Raw genomic sequence first — 19388 nt, forward strand, 5'->3', positions numbered from 1 at the left:
TTAGTATTTATGTATACATAGTTTCAATATATATGAAAATGTACACAACGTAATAACGACACAAAAAGCAGCTTTTCTTTCTCTTATAATTACATTTTGGATAATCACTTTACAATTTTCATACAATGCTCAAAGAAACTTCAAGTTGCATACAATCATCACGTTTAAACACTACTGTTTTATATGTTGCGTAATTATAATGTTGCGAAAATAATTTGTAATGTTATTTTTTTAAAAGGGAAAAAAACTGCATAAATATTTCACTTCTTAAGAAATGGCATTGAAAATTGCTCCAAATATTTGATTATATATAGTTGCTAAACATGTATGTCAAAGAAGTAATACTTTAGTTTGCTTATTATATTGATTAAAAAAGTTGTATGAATAATATACAATTGTAATAATGTTGTAAAACAAAGAAAAATTTAGTTATCTCAAATTGAAAGCAAAAAACTGGAAAGATATTGTTTTAATGATAATTAAAAAAAATCATGAACATGATTCAAGATAGAACCGTAATTATTATTCGATATTATAAACGAGTTAATTAGCATCAGATATAAAATTTTAATTCAGCTATTAGTAAATTAATCTTTGGTTGTATATTTGGTGTGACGTGTATCGTAGTAGCAACATGTAATAAATTTATAAGAAACGCGGCATATTTGTGTCGCTTATAAAAGGGAGAAAAAATTAAACTTTTGCCATACATTATGTACAGCTTTTTTTTTTGCTAAATATGCATTACATACTTATGTAAACATAATAAGAAAAACGCGGCAAATAAAAATGATCTTTTGGAAAACCTACGTTATACAAGTTCTTATACTGTAAGTTTATACGTACGTACATAATGCGTATGCACATATAAATTTGCAATACGTATCCGCTATGTTATAAAATTATACCATCTATTTAGGAATGTTGTCCTCTAAGGAGATACTGAGTACCTCGTCAGTTTCGTTTGTGTCGAGGACTGATTGTACATAGGGATTCACGACAGCGGCTACAATTTTCTCCGAATGTGATGTTTTTGGTGTCAAAGAACATTTCGCTTCTGTTTTGCTTTCATTTAGCTTAGATGACTCGCCTTCAGAAATACAAAGTATATCCTCTGACTGTTTTTCTGAATGACTATGTTGCACAATTGGCTCAGTCTTAATTATGGGCGATTCCGCTGTACAAGATAATCCCGAGGAAGAATCTGCGTTACTCGTATCTGTGTTCTCAGAATGACTTTCCAAACTATTGTTTATATTTTTAGGAATGGTTCCGTTCTTTGTTGGATCTTGCCTTTGAATCTGTTCGAGATTTATTTGTTTTTTTGGCAAGCATGATACCATTTCTAAAATATCGGGTCTTGAAGACTCGTTTGCATCAGATTCCATCTTAATGCATATTTCTTGTTCCACATTCTGAACTTGACTACTATGAAGTTGCGTGTCCTGAAGTTGTGCTTCAGTCGTTACAGATAAAACTTTGTTCGATTCCAAATTCTCAATGTCTCTTGCATTTAATAAATTTGCATCATCGATTTTCTGTGATTCTAGATCGTCAGTGGCATTTCTTATCATATTTTCAATTATTTCGTCAATGCTAAGTTCTTTTACATTGGACGAGGATGATATCTCTGTTAAATATGGTTCGATAGAAGTAATTGCACTAGAAATCGTTTCACTTCTAACATCTAAACCCTTCTCTATTACGACTGCGCTGATAATATCTTTCAACATTGAGGAAGTACATTCAACTACTGTAATTTCAGAACTGTCATCTATGTTCTCTTCAATTTCGCTAAAGCTTGCAATTTGCTGGTCTTTGCATTTCTCATCTGTATCAGAGTTAATCAATCCATTACATGCTACTTCATTAATTTCAAGCTTTTTCATTTGATTTATACATTTCACATCAGCTAAAGCTTGCAATTTGCTGGTCTTTGCATTTCTCATCTGTATCAGAGTTAGTCAATCCATTACATGCTACTTCATTAATTTCAAGCTTTTTCATTTGATTTATACATTTCACATCATCCGTTTGATTTAATACTGTTTCTTTATCATTTATTAGTCGATATTCATGTGACATTGTTTCTTGTATTTCCATATCGACAGTATTATTTTCAGTATTATTTTCAGCAATATTTTCATCATCTGTTTCGATTATTTCTATAACTTCTGGAATATTTTCGCATTCAGATAAAAGATCAATAACATTTGTTCCGTTTAGGCATAATCGAACATGCATTGGGTCGTTTTCGTCGAGAATTTCAAACTGGAACATCGTGGCTCCTTCAGCGGCGAGTTCCTTAAATTTGTCGCAAGCTTTTTCACTCCATGCAACAATGTTTGGTTTTTCCAGCGCGCATAGTTTCGATAAGATGGGAATATTCACGATATCCTCTGGCAGCACTCGCAATTCCTCAGTAACCGCAGAATTGCCGTAATCCATGTACAGGACTTCCGTACCCTCTTCACAATGCCCGACTATTTTTGCTCTGTACCAATAACCATCCTCAGGATATCGAGCTGCACAGACCATGCCCACATCGAGGTTGGTCAACATAAGAAAACTCTCCGCATCTCGTAAACGATCCGACATTACCTCCAGTTCGCTTATACTGCTTTCGGCTTGAATCCAGAACTCGTTTGGACAGTTGATGTGACTGACCATCACATTCGGCGAATTCTCTTCACCGAGCGGTGGCAATCTCTCTTCTATAACTGGCAAATTTTGCTCGCACATATTACCAAGAATATCAGCGACATTTTGGCCGTCCAAGGTTAGTTTCACCAACGATGTTTCTTGGTCTTTTAGAACGTCTAGGAGGAAAATTGTCGCGCCGTCTGCAGCCAATTTGACGAATTCTTCACGTGCCTGTTCAGACCATTCTGCGACTTGTGACGGCAATTCCAAGCAGCACTTTCGCGACAAAGGCGGTATACTCGCTAGGTCTTCTGGAATAGTGTGAATTTCGGTGGATATTGCGGAATTTCCGTAATCGATGTATATGACTTGCGTGCCATTATCGTCATGAGAGACAATGCGCGCTCTGTACCATTGTCCGTCCTCAGGATACTTGGCGACACACAGTAAACCTTCTTTCCTTTCTTCAATTTTCGGGAACATATCGGCGACCATGAATCTATCTGCCATCACTTCTAAATCGGCAACTGATTTTTCTTCCTGAACCCAAAACTCGCTCGGTGAATTAATGTGGCACACGAAAGCTGAGTGTGGATCCAGTTCAAGATCGACTATCTCATTTACGAGTTCTTGCTCGGTATTAATTATGATGGCATGTTTCTCTTCGACTAATGTCTCGCTAACGCTCTTGTTGTCTATGAACAGTTCTACGCGCTTAGGCATAGTATCTGCTACTATCAGAGTCTGAAGACTCTCCACTGATGTTACTATGTTCTGGAATCTCTCGCAAGTCGACTCGCTCCAATCCTCCGTATCTACAGGAATAACATCAAGTCTGCATTTAAATGCGAATACTTCTAGGTTCTTCCAGTCGTCCGGTATCTGTCGAATGTTGCTCGCCTTGTTATCTATGACATCAGTATTGCCATAGTCTATGAATCGGACAGTTGTGATATCTTCATCTGCGTCCAATACCTCCGCGCGGTACCAGAGATCGTCAATCGAATAAACGGCAACGCACAAAGTGCCTTCTTCCAGTATACCGTCTATCGTCAAAAAATTGGGAACCTCTAGCTGAAGTTGTTGTTGTTTTTCATTAAGAACTGTAATCTTATCCATATACTGTAACCAGAACTGACTTGGAGAATCCACATGAGATACACATACGTCGAATCTGCCAGGTGTTGTTTCGTGTATCTGAGATGCTGGTTGAGGTGCTGATTCAAATGTTTGTTCTATTTCTACTAAATTCAACGAACGGAATTTATCGCTGAGTTTTTCTCCGTTTTCAATTAAATCGACGATCCACTTTTTGTGCACGTTGTAAAATGTAGCCACGAAATCTTTACTCATCAAATGAGTTTGCAATATATCTTTCTGTTCAGCCTCAGTGCCAGTAAGAGATACGGACAACGACACATTTATGCCTAATTGGTGGGGTTCATAAAATTGCGGTTCCAAAACCATGAGTGAGTCCAGGGCAACTTCCTCCGAATTGCCGTAGTCGATATAATTTATATAGGCCGTCGTTTCGGTAAGACTAGTGATTTTCCCTCTGTACCATTGGCCGTCGTCTGAATATTTCGTCGCGCATAATAAATGAATTTCCGGTTTAAGATTTTGCCCAGAACTAGCATAATATTGTTGAAGATCTTTCGCTAGTTTAGTCTCAAGATCCACATCCAAATATCGTTGCAACCAGATGTTAGTAGGATGATCCGCATATGATACAAAGACATTGTGAGTTGAACTTAGAATAGGCATTGCACATACGGGTGGTATCTTCTCTTCGGTATTAATTATCCCATTACCGAATAGATCGTACAATTTTACGATAAGTCTATACAAATAAAAGATGTTAATATCCATTAATCAGAAACTTGTTTGTATATTTATAATTACAGCAAAATTTACAAACCTGCTATTATCGACTTCTTCCACATAAATTAATACTTCTGTGCCTTCAAGTTCTTTCAATTGTTTATCTGCATTGGGCGATGCTGTTACATTTTGTAGAGAACATTCTAATGCTTGGTTTTGCATGGCTGCGAGCTCTCCAGGTAAAGCCAAAGCCTGGATCATTACATTGTCATATTAATAATAGAAACTAGTGAATATTAAAATTATCAATTTATTTATTCATAATTTACAATTTTTTGAACCAGGTTCAATATGCCATAATCTTATACTGCGACATGATGTATGGTATTAACTTGCTTAATGGAATCAATACAACTTGTAGTTTTTATAAATATCTATCTATGAAAACTCACATTATCCAAAATTTCATCGTACATCCCAGTATCAATGAGTTTTACATCAAACCCGATGGACCGTGTACAGTTAATTACTACAGCTCGCCTCCATGTTCCATTTGTATTGACTAAACAACCCGCACCAAGACATAATTCGCGGGTTGATAATCGCGGCATCACCTGACATTATTGTAACTTCTCTTTATCAATAAAATTCGCTTGAGTTCATGCGATCGATCGTTAGGTTGAGAAGATATAAGCTATTTCGATGTTAAATTATTGTTATTTTAGGAAATTTGAATATTACGATGAAAAATTTTTAAGGATGTTACGGTTGATTTTTAATTATGTAGCTGTTAATACCATACATCGTGCAATGATATTCAAGACATTTTATTTCATGGGACTAGAATTAAATATTATTAAAATCTTAGAAAGGTGTACGATTCGATTCATTCATAAATGTCGGGCTGTCATAAATTGTTACATGATTAATCAGATTCATGATGTTAGTCAATTTTTGTTAACAAAATATTAAATTTTTATATATATGAAATATTTTCTTTTCCATCACCATAATAAATTACATTTAAAAATCATAAAGTTCAAGAAATAATTTCAAATTTGTCCAATCGTTTAGGAAATTTGTTAAATATATTTTGCTTGTTTCTAAATAATGACAAATACCATAGCTTGTTATTTTAAGACAAGCCGTTAGTTCGTGTTTGTTAAAAAATGGAAAGATACATTTCTATATTTTATGAACGATATATATGATAGAATATGATTCGCAGCTGAAATACACTTGTACTAATACCTTTGTATTTTTATCAACCATATATTGATCGACAATGTTTTCACATTTTATGACAGATGGAAGCTGAACATAAAACTGTGTTGTGCTTTCTACATTAGAAATTCTCATTTTGAGAGTTTGACCACCCAAGAGACTTATGTCCACTTTTTCTACATTATTGAACTCTTTTTCTTTTATGTCAGATGTTTCTACAATTAAAATATAAAAAATATATTGATCTTTTATATAATGTAACATTTATTATGAAATACCACTTCTTGTAATGTAATGTGCATTGAAATATAAATGGATTTTGAAATAATTCTTACCACTAACTGTTTCAATTGAGATTTTTGTAGAGGCAGCAAGATTTTGTTGTATTAACATACTACCCACATCTTGTCCACTACGACTTAATGAAATTACATATAGATCGTTATTAAAACTATGGAATATGCATTCATATTTGTCGGCGTTAAAGCATGCATCGAGCGCGTTATTATCCACTCCGGACCAATTCGAATTATTATTAGGTTCAATATCTTTTAAGGAACAAAGCACTGCTAATTTGGGCAGCTGCATGAATTTCTTCTCAACAGGATAGATATTACATCGATCTACGCTTGCGCAATTTCCAAAATCTATATACCGAACTACATATGCATCCATTATAGTATCAATATTCACAACTTCCGCTCGATAAAAAGCTCTATCTTCAGAAAATATAGCTATGACTGCTGAACCAATCTAAAAAAAAAAGCAACACAGTTTTACTTTTATTTATTCGATTACAGTACTGCTTTTCATAAATATATATGGATCTGTTCTTAGAATAAAAATAATAAATCTGATGAAATAGACTAAATATATAAGAACAGAAATTACCTCCAATTTATGTGTTACAGGTTTACTATTATTAGTATAGGTTTTTTGAATCTCGCTCATCATTGTTTTAAATTCTGTTTCTTTAGATAATAGTTGGCAATATAACTTATTAGGATTAATAAACCATGTCACGACTATATCATGTTTAGATTCAGGCTCATATAAAGTTGTTTGCCATTTTGAATCAGGAGCATACTCTGAAACCATTCTGTTTTCTGTCACAGTATTAAATGCTTTTTTATTTGTTACAGTTTGTTTCGCTTTTGTCAAATCTGCGATTGTGCAAAACTCTTCATTTATATACTTAATATTCGGTACATCATCAACAACTTCACGTAACAGTACTTTATACATTTCGTTTTCTTCAAAAACAAATTCCGTCTGTAAAGATTTCCCGTCAGTCTTCTCCAAGAAAATCGCATGTTGCTCTTTCTCATTGCCCGTATTTGTCAATCCGAGCAGTTTACAATGTACTGCTTGCATTGGTAGTTTTAGAAATTCTTCTAAAATTACTTTAATGTTCATAAAGTTGACTAATTCGGTATTTCCATAATCAACAAATTCCACAGTCGCGCTGCTCTCTTCTACAGATTTGATTACCGCTCTGTACCATTTAAGATCCTCTGAGTATTGAGCAATACAATATGTACCACTTTGTATTTCAGAAGCTTGCATTGTATCTCCACCATTTTCATAAATTGCAGCTATACATTCCATAACAGAATTTAGTTCTAAGCACTCAGGACTTAACTGAACAAAAAAATCCAACGGACTATTAAGAAACACAAGTTCGCAATTCTTCACGGAACCAAGAGTAATATCAATTTTCGTGAGTTGAGATTTTTTGCTAGCAGTAATATTGTTCTGTAGCTCGGTGTCCGCGTTATTTGTTGCCCATGATTCACATTCAGTTGTCTGTAAATGATATAAATGTGCATGTAATATTTTATAAATATTGAAAGCTATCAAACATACATTTCATAATATTTTATAATTTAATTATAATTAATTTTGTTTCTACCTGATTGTACATAATGTCACTTGTATTATCTTCTTTCCTGAATTTATTATTCCTGTCATCACCTATATTCAATAAAATATATCGTAAAATTACCTTTTTATATTATACATTAAACATCAAATACATATTTATAAAAATCAAATACCACTAAATTTATCGTTTCTGTAATTATTAGGTGCCTTATAAGGTGGCTTTTTGTCATTCCAATTTGAAGTTTGCCACCTATCCGATGCTCCACCATTGCGGTTTCCCCCTCGGTTATCGTTAAAATCATTACGTTTAAAACCACCTTTCCCTCGTCTATCATTATCTTTGGAAGAAGTATCTGAATCTTTATCGCTATTTTTATCAGAATTGTAACGGTTGTATCTCCTTTCATTGCCAGAGAATCTATTTCCATTATCGCGAGGGGCTCCTCTATTAAATGAACCTCTGTTAAATGAATTTCCATCACCCTCGTCGTATTTGTTATACGATTTCTCTCTATCAAATCTATTGTTCGTTGGTTTATCTCTAACAAATCGATCGTTCTGTGAACCGTCACGATAGGAATAAGTGTCGCTTCTCTCACGTCGATTATCGTGTTGTTTTTCTTGAGACGATTCATCTCTCCAATTACTTGATTTATTGTCTTGGAAAGGCTTAGCGTTTTGGTTACGATTCCAAGAATCCATGTTACTTCTTTTATTATATTTGTCTTTATCTTCACTGTAAAAGAAATACAGCTGTATTAAAATAATTTTATTTAAACACGTTAATAAAAAAAAAGTTAAAAAATTATCAATTATATTGAATATTTATTTATAAAGAGAATTGACAAGTCATTAAAAATTAAAGCAAAATTTAACGTAAAATATAAAAATTATATAAAACAGAATGTATCATAAAATGCCAATATTTTTTAATATAATGGAATGTAAGTATTTTATAGCTTAAATTAAACATAATTTTATATCATAATAAACTATACGTATGTTACGCATTTTCCTATATTTTCATATGAGACTTGCATATAACAAATTGTATCTTATTCAATAATTTTATAAAGCTTGTGTCACGAATAATAATAAATATATTATTATATTCGTGACAATTAACGTTGTAATGCAATTCGTGACGAGAAACGTTTGTTTTAATTTGAATGTCAACGTTCATTGAATATATTTAATTTTAATATCAATATCAATATTTCAAAGTAAGGATTATGATTTATTTACCTTTGAAATTCATTCTTTACAGGATGCTGAACTTCTTCATTTCGCGAATTTGTAGAATTTTCGGTTTTATCGCAGAATAAATTGTTTAATAATTGAGGATGAACGCTTCTCATTGTATCAAATTCGAATAAATCAACTAATAGGCCATTGGGTTGTGCAGCAACTACTTTCATGTAAAAACGTTTCTCAAGTGTTAATCTTTCGAAATGATTGGAGACTTCCTGATCTAATGAAAGCACCTCATAACCATTCAACGCACACTGTATAGCTTGTGCAGGCAATTTTGTTACTAAGTCATCATGAATTACACGAAGAGATATTACAGGTAATACCTCTTCGTTTCCATAATCAACATATACTACTTTGACTTTGTCTCCAACAATGCCAAGGATTTGTGCACGATACCTAGAATAAAAAAAAGTGCATAGGAGTCATTATCAACTTAGAAAATAACAATAGTAGAGAACATTGTGCCATTTCAAAACATACCATTGTGAATCATATAGAGCCGCACAAGGTTGTCCTGCTTTCAGTTGTGCTATATTTAAAGTAGACGCAGTTTTAGCGTATTGTGTCAAGCCAGCCATTATTGACTCGAGAGATTTTACTCCACTGTCAAGTTGCACAAAGAATTTTTTACACGATTCTACGTAAGAAACGTACACAACTTCTTGAAAATCCTTTGTTAATCGTCTTAATTGTGGATACGAATATGTTATCGGCACCATTGCAGCTGGTTCTGGGAATGCTTTCTTCAACAGGTCCTTTACATTAACACCATTGTCGTACAAGTCACCATACTGAATCAACGGTGGTCCTTCTGGTGGACGGACATGTAAAATAAGTAATCTTCTGTACACTAGTTCCTTAAAATACTCTTTCATTTCCTGTGTGATAATTAATTCTTTTAAGCCGCTTAAGGTAAATCGAATAGAGAGCACCTTGGGATTAATATATTCAGGTGGCAATTGAAAAATGTCTGTATACGGTAAAACTTCTGTATGGCCAAAATCGACGTAATAGAGTTTACATTTATGCTCCATAACAGACATTACAACCGCCCGACATAGTACTCTCTCTCCTCCAGGATCCTTGTAGCGTCCCAAGCAAACTGATCCTGGTAACGGTGGTTCTTGCAATGGTTTTTTCGGATGATTGTTTATTTCAGTCATAAGACAGGTCAGTACATCTCTAGCACTTTCAACTTGTATAGAAAATTTTTGTGGGCCGTCTTCTACGTGCGATATGAACACATCATGACGTGAGCCCACGTCTAATACTCGTGATTTAAACACGAGCGCTTCTTGAATGGGTGGTGCTGGCGGCGGATGCTGCAGTATCGGTTGAGCAATTTTAGGTTGATTTATATTAGGAGAAAAAGTCTTGTGGTACATCCCTTGTGCATTAGCATTATGATTTGGATTTTGCATCATTGGCATAGCTGCAAAGTTATTCACATTGCCCTTATTTTGTTGTTGATATGATATTTGTTGAAGCATTCGTGGTTGCGGTGTATGTTTTGGTCTAAATAATGAAAAATGAAAAATTATTTAACATAGTATAAAAAGAAAGTAGTCTTTTATTTTCTGTCGGCCATGTGAAATTTTGATCTTTCATCAGCAACATGAGTTTTTGGGTGTTAATCATAGTCAGTTCTTGTATTTAAGACCATTTTAAGATATCATAAGGCAATTAGAGTCACAGACATATTAACATCTTGAGACATTACTTGAAACTGTCTTAAAATAAGAACCAACTAAATAATAGCCTTTGAATTTTAGTGCAGATTTTTATATTAATTGTACCAGATTGTATAGAAATCTAAAAAAAATCTTGCATACTTGTGGAAGCTTTTTGCTACCATAGAAATCAGATTGTATATTTACTTTTTTTTAATAGATTCAAATTTATTAGAAATGAAATTTAAGCCAATAAGAATAAATCAAAGAATTTCTATTTTCAAAGCAGATATTAGTATTTGATGTTCTCGTATATAAAGCAAATATATTTTTTAAATTGAAAAATATATTTGCAAATTTGCATATAAATATTCTGAAGCAAGGTGCCTTTCCATGCCGACGCTCGACGTTCATTTTTGATGTCAAAGGCTGTGTTCCGTTTCACGCATGATGCGCGTGATGCATCATTTATCCTTGTTTAACATTCGGTGAATAACAAGGATAAATAATGTAGCATGCGCATCATGGTTGAAACGGAACACAACCAAAATAAGTCACGTAATAGAAACTGATGAATATCAAGCGTCAATTTTGATCACGTGGCCTATTTTGATGCTGAAAATGAATATTAGCGCCAGTATGAAAAGGCACTTTTAAGATCTGGTTTGACTGATAATTAAAATCTTTTCTTTATTTGATTAAATTTATGTACCAGAATTTATAATCAAAATATCGACTGTGCCTTCAAAGTTCAATTTGACTGGTAGAAGATTAAAAATATATCTCATTAAATCTAAAAAAATTAATTATAAAGTTATACCTAAACATATCTTGCAAAGTGGCTGGTAAAGCCATACGTTCCTTGACCAATAACTCGCTGAAATCTTCGTTGTTGTACCACAGTTTAATCAGGCAATGATTATTCATCATCTGAACCAATGCTCTGTATTCATTGTAACATAGACTTTTTTTAATTGACTCAATCGTTCTATTATCCCAAACGCCATTTACAGGCAATATATTAAGCAATGTAAATTCAGTTGCCATCGCTGGATAAGCTTGTAGAGGTTCTGTTCCACGTACGTTGTCCAAGAGATGGATATCGTTCAGTGATAAAGCTTCCATGTTGCCGTAATCAATAAATTGTACGATAATCATGCCATCGGGACGTACACTGACTATTTTTGCTCGATAGTAACCTTCGGTCCGAAATCTAGCACAGCATAATGATCCAACCATCAATCTATTAGTTTTAGATGGGCAGCCATATCCTTGGTTAAACTGTTCTATCAGAGGTAATATATACTGCTCGATGGCAGTGGCTGCCTGTTTGTCCACCTGGGCCCATATCTTCAGATATATGTCGTCAGGTTCCACATGAGTGACATAAACGATGAGTTCAGAGGTCGATTGCTGGCTCATGTTGGCTCGCTCTGGCAACATTTTTTTTAGGTCGAATGACTTCTTATTCGTGTCAGTCTTCTGGATTGTACTTCTTGCTTCTATTTAGAGACTCCTGCAATATCGATATAGGTACAGTTAGTCCACAAGAAACAATACTATCTTTCCTTCATTTGTAATGCGGAGGGGCAAATGTTTTGATACCGTGAGTATTGAATTACATCTCATGCTGATTATGCAGGCACAATCTGCACGAATCTACACGGCTAAAAGACCATGCAAAAGACAACGTGGCAATCGAATATTCTCATTTCGATTCGGACTGACAAATCTCGAATCATCGGCAACTCGATGCGATTTCGCTGTTTGTTGGTTCGTCGTTTCTAGCTCGTAACATTTCAACGTTACCTATCATGTTGTTTTCATGTCTTCCAAATGAAATTCGTGAGCACGTTCCACTTCATTCAGTCTCTCCTTCTTTCCCTCTTCTATCCGCTTTCGCTACCGAGACTCGAGAGCCGGGCGACACAATAATCGAAACAATCGTGCCCTTGCTGTCGACCTTTTCAGCGAATGAACGAAGAAACGTGATCAGTGATGTTTACAACGCACACTCCAATTGACGATGCGGACATATAATTTCTAACAGGAGAAAAAAAATTCGCAAACGAACGGGACACGAAGCGCTCGGATGTTGTATTGTATAGTTACCTGAAATTCAGTGCAGCTCTCGTGTCGCTCTTTTTCAATCTATCTCATCATCAATGATGTAAATCCGTTATTCCAAGCTACACAAACGCGTTCTTCGAAAAACTAACCATTTTTGGCGCTTATCCTTTGTTTTAATGCGGACAATCTACGAATGGATTTTTCTTACATCATTGTAAGTGTCAAGAGGGCGCTAAATTCAAACGGTTCGACAATCAATATCGAATATATATAATTATTATATATATATATATATATATAGATATAAAATATATTTCAAAAACATATATATGAATTATTGAAAATATATTTGATTCTTTGTAAATAAACTTGTAAATAAAAAATATCGAAGATTACTGTTTATAATGTAAACTTTTGCAATTATTGCAATTTGTTAATATCGTTCTCTCTCTCTTTCTCTCTCTTTCTGTGCGATATTTTTAAATATAATTACTCACACAGGACGATACTAACAAATTGCAATAATTGTGAAAGTTTACAATATAAGCGGTATTAAAATATTGAAAAATAGTAGCACAAAAAAAGAAGGTAAACTAAGGTAAATAAATCTAGTGTTTGAAATAAAAGATTTTATTATCTTGCTTTTTAAGAATTTTCCTTGCGGAATATTTTCATCTGTGTATTTTAATCTATTTACAAACATATCTTGCATACATTAAATTAATAAGTATTCTTATAGGTTTTAATTTTCTTTGTTTTACTTGGAGAATAAACTACAAATTGCCGAGAAAAATGCATCTTTTATTTCTATGTGCATTACAAGAGAAGAAGATAATTCGATATTTCTAAACATTGAAGATTACAGATTTTATTCAAAACTAATGATTATCTCAATTAGCGAGTATTACACTCGAATTTTTTAATAAATACGTATTTAATTCTTATTATATTCTCTTTTTATACGCCTTTCTAAGGCATGAACACATTTTTATTATAAAAACTTTAATATATTTTAGAATAGCTATAGTATATTTATCTTATTTTATACGACTAATTGTCACAGCAATAAATTTATATTACTGCTATCCGACACAGTAATTCTCATAGTTAGACTTTTAAGTACATTATTCATCAACAAGTAATTATTTTGTAAATTGTAAATCCGCACTTCGCAAACTCTTACTATTTTTAATGACAACTTAATTGATCCTTTTCTCGTCTTATTATTGTAATTAAACGGTTTTTAAGAGCAGGGAGAGAAGAGCGTACTTACTGAATAAAGATAGCTATCTAATTCGAAATACACTTAATTGTAGGTATATCAATTTCCATATGTAATTGAGCAATGTTAATTTGCTAGATCAATAAAATTTAAATATTGATACACAGGGTTGGCAGTAACGCGTTACTTGTAACACCGCGTTTTACTTTGTTGATCGTTACCTTGTTATAATAACGATTTGATAATGACATTGTAAATTTTTTATGACGGTAATGGTAACATCAGAGTTAGAAAAATCAATCGTTACTTGTAACGGATTGAAAAGTCATTCGTTATTGAAAAACAAAACTCCTTTTTCCATTATTTTGTAACGCGTTACTTTCTTTACTCGCGTTATTTGTAACAAGTAATGTTACGCGTTACTCGTTACTTATTACTTTTTTTAGTAAGTAACGCGTAATGATGACAAATTATTTTTCAAAGTGATTTTTCTAACCTTAGCACAACCTTAGCGTTTAGTTAGTTAGCGTTACCGTCATAAAAAATTGCAACATCGTCATCAAATTGTTTACTATAGAAAGTAACGCTAAAGTAACTGATAAGTAACGTTTGCCAATCCTGTTGATACATTTCTAGCAAATATGATGTGTGCGTGTGTGTGTGCGCGCGCGCGCGTGTGTGTATTGTGTGTAGAATACTATCTTATTGAGCTGAGTAGCAATACGAAAAATATGGAAATGAATTGGATATTCTGAAATAAGATTGCGACGGTCTCTGATAAATATAAATTCGATGTTTGTAGCTATGAAAGAGTGGGATGATCCGAAATCGACGCGTCTTCCGTGTCTTCTTCAAATTCATTATCGCTGTTTAAGGACAGATGCTCTCTTAAAACTAAAGAGCGCATTTGTTCTAGGACTTGATGCAAAGAATCCGACCTCTGATCTACTCTATCGTTTAGAGGTGTAGCGTCACCACTCGCTGTCCCACCTGCAGGTGTCTGTGGCGTATTACTAGGTGGTATAGGAGTATTTGTGCCGTCTCCTGTACCTGTAAATATAGTATTCACATTTGACCAAAGATATGCTTATAAATAATTTTGAGTTTTTTAGCAAGAGACGCAGATGACATAGTATAACATAATGAAAATTAGAGACCTTATAACAGAATCTGGCCAGAGTCTGAGCAATTTTGTCAAAATCTTACGAGATAAAAAAGTATATATACTGTCTTACTTTAAATTATATTTTGTTTCACTCTACAGTCTTCATTAAAATTATAGAGTAAGGCACTAGTTAGGGCAAAAAGTATATGCATAGAGGGAAATGGTATATATACCTTACTTTCTCATAGGATTTTGACAAAATCGCTCGTGGTCAAACTTCGTTATAAGATCTTTACATTGAATCATTTCATCTTTGTATAATATTGACAAACAAAAGATGCAATGATTCATTGTATGAAGCCAGCATCAAACTAGAAATTGAGATCAAGATTGGAATTTGAAAAATTAAAGTAACGTTCACCCAACTCGATATTTTCTTTCTGATTGATTAGTTAAATTCCAATCCAATCTCAATCTCTAATCTGATACGGGCTTTAGAATGTGTCATCTGAGTCTCTTACTCAGTAAAAGTATTCTTTATTATTCCGCTTATTGCAATCTTACCCATACTATCACTTGCAGGACTAGCAGGTCGTTCTGCACCCCTTATTTCTCTCACAATCTCTTCGTCCTGCACGTTGAGTCGTAATCCAGCGACTCCTTTTCTTGGAACATTATATAGATCTCTTTTGATTCTCCTTCGTCTAGAAGGATCATTTCTACGTAACTGGAGCATCGAACCAAAGTCGGCAATGTAAAGAAATCCTGCAATCAACAACTCGCAGGTCCTTTTACCCTGTTTATATGCCGTTTCTAATTCGATACTTGTACGCTGATCATATTGCCACCAACCTGTAAAAATTTACTTAAAAGCCATTTGTTCCATGTTACAGTAAGAAAGAGAATAAACAGATCATGCGTCATTACAAAGTAAATTAACAGACATGTAAAAAACTGCAGTTGGGAAAATATAAAAGAAACATATTTTTAGTAGAATATGGTTTTATTGAAAAGAAGTATATATTTCTTTTATGTTAAGCGTCTTAGTTAATATTATTATTAGTATTAACTCTTTTAATTGTTAAAACTGTCAATACTTCATATACTAGCATATATACATAATTCTTGCGCACACCATTTTTATTTCTAATATTGTTTTTACCTATGCAATGCTTCATTGAATGGGCGTACGCAGAATTTCAGTCGGAGGGGGCGGACAAAAATTACACACCAAATTTATTAAAATATACCTTCTTCCAGCTTCTTTCTTTTCGCGAGCTAACTTCAGTGAAGCTATTAAAGAATCCAAGTAAGAAATTATCAGTGATCTTTTCTTATAGCGAATTCGATTGGACGCACTAGTGCGCACTGGTGCATATTAAAGCCGTTATACACTGATTTAATATGAGTGTAGCAGGGAAATGCAAATATTTCAAATTATAAATTACATATTTTACCTAATGGTACAATAAAATGTATATTATTTCACGATTTAACCGGTTTTTATATTTATTTATAAACATATCTTTATTTGTATAAGACGGCTTTAATGTGTACCAGTGTGCACTGAGTGCGTTCAATCGAATTTGCTATTAGGTTCTTTACTAGATCTAAATGTATAAGGCAATCATATTAAAGAATTTTACAACGGTTGCAAAGCTGCATTTTCGGCTGAATGCAGCCAATAATTTTTATAATTTATTTCTTGTTGTCAAAATTTAAAGGAGCAAGCGCCCCCTCCCCCCTACATACGCCCGTGCTTCATTGTATAATGTAGAATATAATCTTAATACAATATTGTATATATAAATATAGTGCTGTAAATATTATGCTGTAAATAAGGGCTTAAAATTGGATCTTCACGAGCAAATAAACTATATATTTTATATGTTATAAGTGTTATTGTACACCCGAGACACCCTTGCACGGAGCATCTTTTCTATCACGTTTGATATTACGTTTATAACGTGGGTTGTACTTTCTATATTGACACTTGTTTACAAAGTCAATTACATAAAGCATGCCACAGATCAAAAGTTCGCATTGCGCGTCCCCTAGTTTGTAAATAGTCTCCAGATCATTGCTTGTCCTCGGATCATATTTCCACCAACCTAAGAAGGGGTAGTATATCAAATTTTGTGCGCCCATGTATAAATGCTTTAAAAGAATTTGCAAACTAGAGAAATTTAAACAAAATGTAACAATAAATGAGATATTTATAAGAATTTCCCATCAAAAGACAACACAATTGCAGATTTTAAATGCTGACCAATTTCAATTTAGTGTCTTTAATTAATCTTTAATTAAATTAATATTTTACCATTTCGGCCTTCGTAAAACCATTGGTATTCTTCCTCGGGATGTTCCGACTCCTTCTGAGGCTCCTCCACTTCCACCAACTGAGGTCTCTCAAGAAAATCCGGCGGAATCTCTTGACGACACATTGGACATCGTTTGCTTTGATTAGCAACACCCTTCACACACAAATAGCAGTATATATGACTGCAGGGTAATCGCGCTGGATGAATGCAAGGTTGCAGGCATACTGCACATTCTGGTACGACAGTAGGACCTACCAAAGCAACACATAAATCAATATGTATATACAAAATAAGATTAAAATATTGAAATTTTTTATTAATTAACAAAAGATTCAATGCAGTTATTATTATATAAAAAGCTTTTCAGCAAGAAATCAATGATAGCTTATCATAGGCTGTTTTACTTTCTGTTCACAGTGCTCCAGGAATTATTTTATCTTTATTGTTTATCAACTGTTAAATAACAAAGATAAAAACAAGGACAAATGATGGCTCATAAACACTGTGAGTGCCGAATGGAATATATCTACAGTGAATCATTTCATCTTTATTTAACATTGGTAAACGATAAGGACATAAGTCTGCTTTTATAGCTGAACTAGTGTATACTTTTTATACTTAAAATGAAATAGATACATGATTTAAATTTAATAAAAACAAAAAAAAGATTCTAATGCAGCAATAAAAAAACAAACCTATTGTATTAAACTATATCACCTGTGTCTTTTGCTAGAACCCGTAAAGTACAATGTAAAAAAAATATAAGGCTGGTATTCATAGGCTGATATATATCCATTTATTCCATAGTCAATTTTTATATTTAAGACTGTCTTAAGTACAGTCTTGAGACGTCGTCGAAAATCTCACAAACCAGTCAGAAGGCTGTATTAGCACCTTAGAAACTAAGATGATGTTAAAATAAGAATTAACTGTAAATACCAGCCGTAATCTGTTACTATTTCAAGACCATCTTAAGTGATGTATTATTAAGATGCTAATACAACCTTCTGATTGATTCATGACATCTTAAGACTGTACTTAAGACGGTCTTAAATAAGAATCGGTTATATCGACTTAAAACTTAATTACTATATATATATATATACTTTTTATATTCTAATAATATATAACACTAATTTACATTAGTGTTATGTGTTATATATAATGCGATTGCTATTATAATGTATAAACAGTAGTGTAGATCTTATTTAAAACTATATAATACATTATTACATAGCGTATCACGGAATATAGTTTCTCAGATGATTGGGATGATAACGCAATGATTCATGTTAGTGTATATAACGACAAGCACGTACCTTCCTTTTCCTCGGAATCCTTGTCCTTTTCTTTAATACCTCCGCCAGATTTCTCCGGCACGTCGAGTTTCGCTTGTGCCATGACAGAGTAGATCCCACAATCTGACCCGATAGGGTCAGAGCTTCATCGATATAACCGATTCCTTGTCTAGTTTGTAAACAGCAGCACGCGTCTCGTCAATACTCGCGAAGGTCAGCCATGTTACTTATTATTATGACGTGTCCCGGGGCTCTCAACTGTTCTCAACCTCGTGACGCGACTCGCGTGCTGTCTGAAGTTAGGGTATATCCACACAACTTGCATAGCTGCATAAACGTATGCATAAAGGGTGCGTTCCGTTACTCGCATGATGCGCATAATGCATCGTATCTTTGTTGCTCACCAAATGTTAAATAAGGACAATGGATGCATCATGCACATCATGCGCGATACGGAACGCACCTAAAGAAAACTATTCGATCGTATTTCTCTTATAAAGACGCACGTAAAATGTGCGATTTTCGAGATGTTTAAATGTTCGAGATGTGCGATTTTCGCGATCGCGATGTTCAAGTCATGAAGAACGGTCAGACGCGCGCGGTGAGGATCGATCTATTCGTGCGATATAATTTTCTGAAAAATAATTCCGTTGGCGATAATTTCATGCGCGATCTATTCATCTTTCAACGATTCGGAAATTCGGGCAGTAAGCAAGCGTCCGTATTTGTCAATTATCGATACTGATCATTCTCGAGCTCCGTGATTTTTTTTTACGGCCCCGATTCGGCGCGAAACATCCCGAGGGAGGGAGGGAGGGAGAGAGAGAGAGAGAGAGAGAGAGAGAGAGAGAGAGAGAGAGATGTATATATAAAAAA

General features: G+C 33.8%; 2 protein-coding genes across 3 annotated transcripts; both read right to left on the minus strand.

The window, feature by feature from the left end:
• Window positions 1-577: 577 nt before the first annotated feature.
• On the minus strand, window positions 578-12738 carry LOC108760930 (maternal protein tudor). 2 transcript variants are annotated; one of them, XM_018507218.1, is made up of 14 exons: window positions 12609-12738; window positions 12306-12459; window positions 11317-12012; window positions 9307-10341; window positions 8818-9222; window positions 7746-8308; window positions 7601-7662; window positions 6580-7494; window positions 6024-6441; window positions 5716-5903; window positions 4917-5078; window positions 4562-4716; window positions 1977-4483; window positions 578-1861 (listed from the first exon to the last, which is right to left on the minus strand). In XM_018507218.1, exons 3-14 carry the CDS (start codon window positions 11937-11939, stop codon window positions 912-914), a joined length of 7983 nt encoding a protein of 2660 aa, XP_018362720.1. In that variant the 5' UTR covers window positions 11940-12012; window positions 12306-12459; window positions 12609-12738; the 3' UTR covers window positions 578-911. The 2 variants fall into 2 exon arrangements, with proteins under 2 accessions (XP_018362720.1, XP_018362719.1); XM_018507217.1 differs by lacking the exons at window positions 578-1861; window positions 4917-5078 and having other exon boundaries at window positions 1909-4483.
• A 918-nt stretch (window positions 12739-13656) lies between these two features.
• Rnf146 (Ring finger protein 146) lies at window positions 13657-18765 on the minus strand. The gene is made up of 4 exons (XM_018507174.1): window positions 18534-18765; window positions 17214-17465; window positions 15458-15745; window positions 13657-14838 (listed from the first exon to the last, which is right to left on the minus strand). Exons 1-4 carry the CDS (start codon window positions 18613-18615, stop codon window positions 14591-14593), a joined length of 870 nt encoding a protein of 289 aa, XP_018362676.1. The 5' UTR covers window positions 18616-18765; the 3' UTR covers window positions 13657-14590.
• Window positions 18766-19388: the final 623 nt, after the last annotated feature.

Source organism: Trachymyrmex cornetzi, unplaced genomic scaffold (genome assembly GCF_001594075.2).
Source record: "Trachymyrmex cornetzi isolate Tcor2-1 unplaced genomic scaffold, Tcor1.1 scaffold230, whole genome shotgun sequence".
NCBI lineage: Eukaryota > Metazoa > Arthropoda > Insecta > Hymenoptera > Formicidae > Trachymyrmex > Trachymyrmex cornetzi.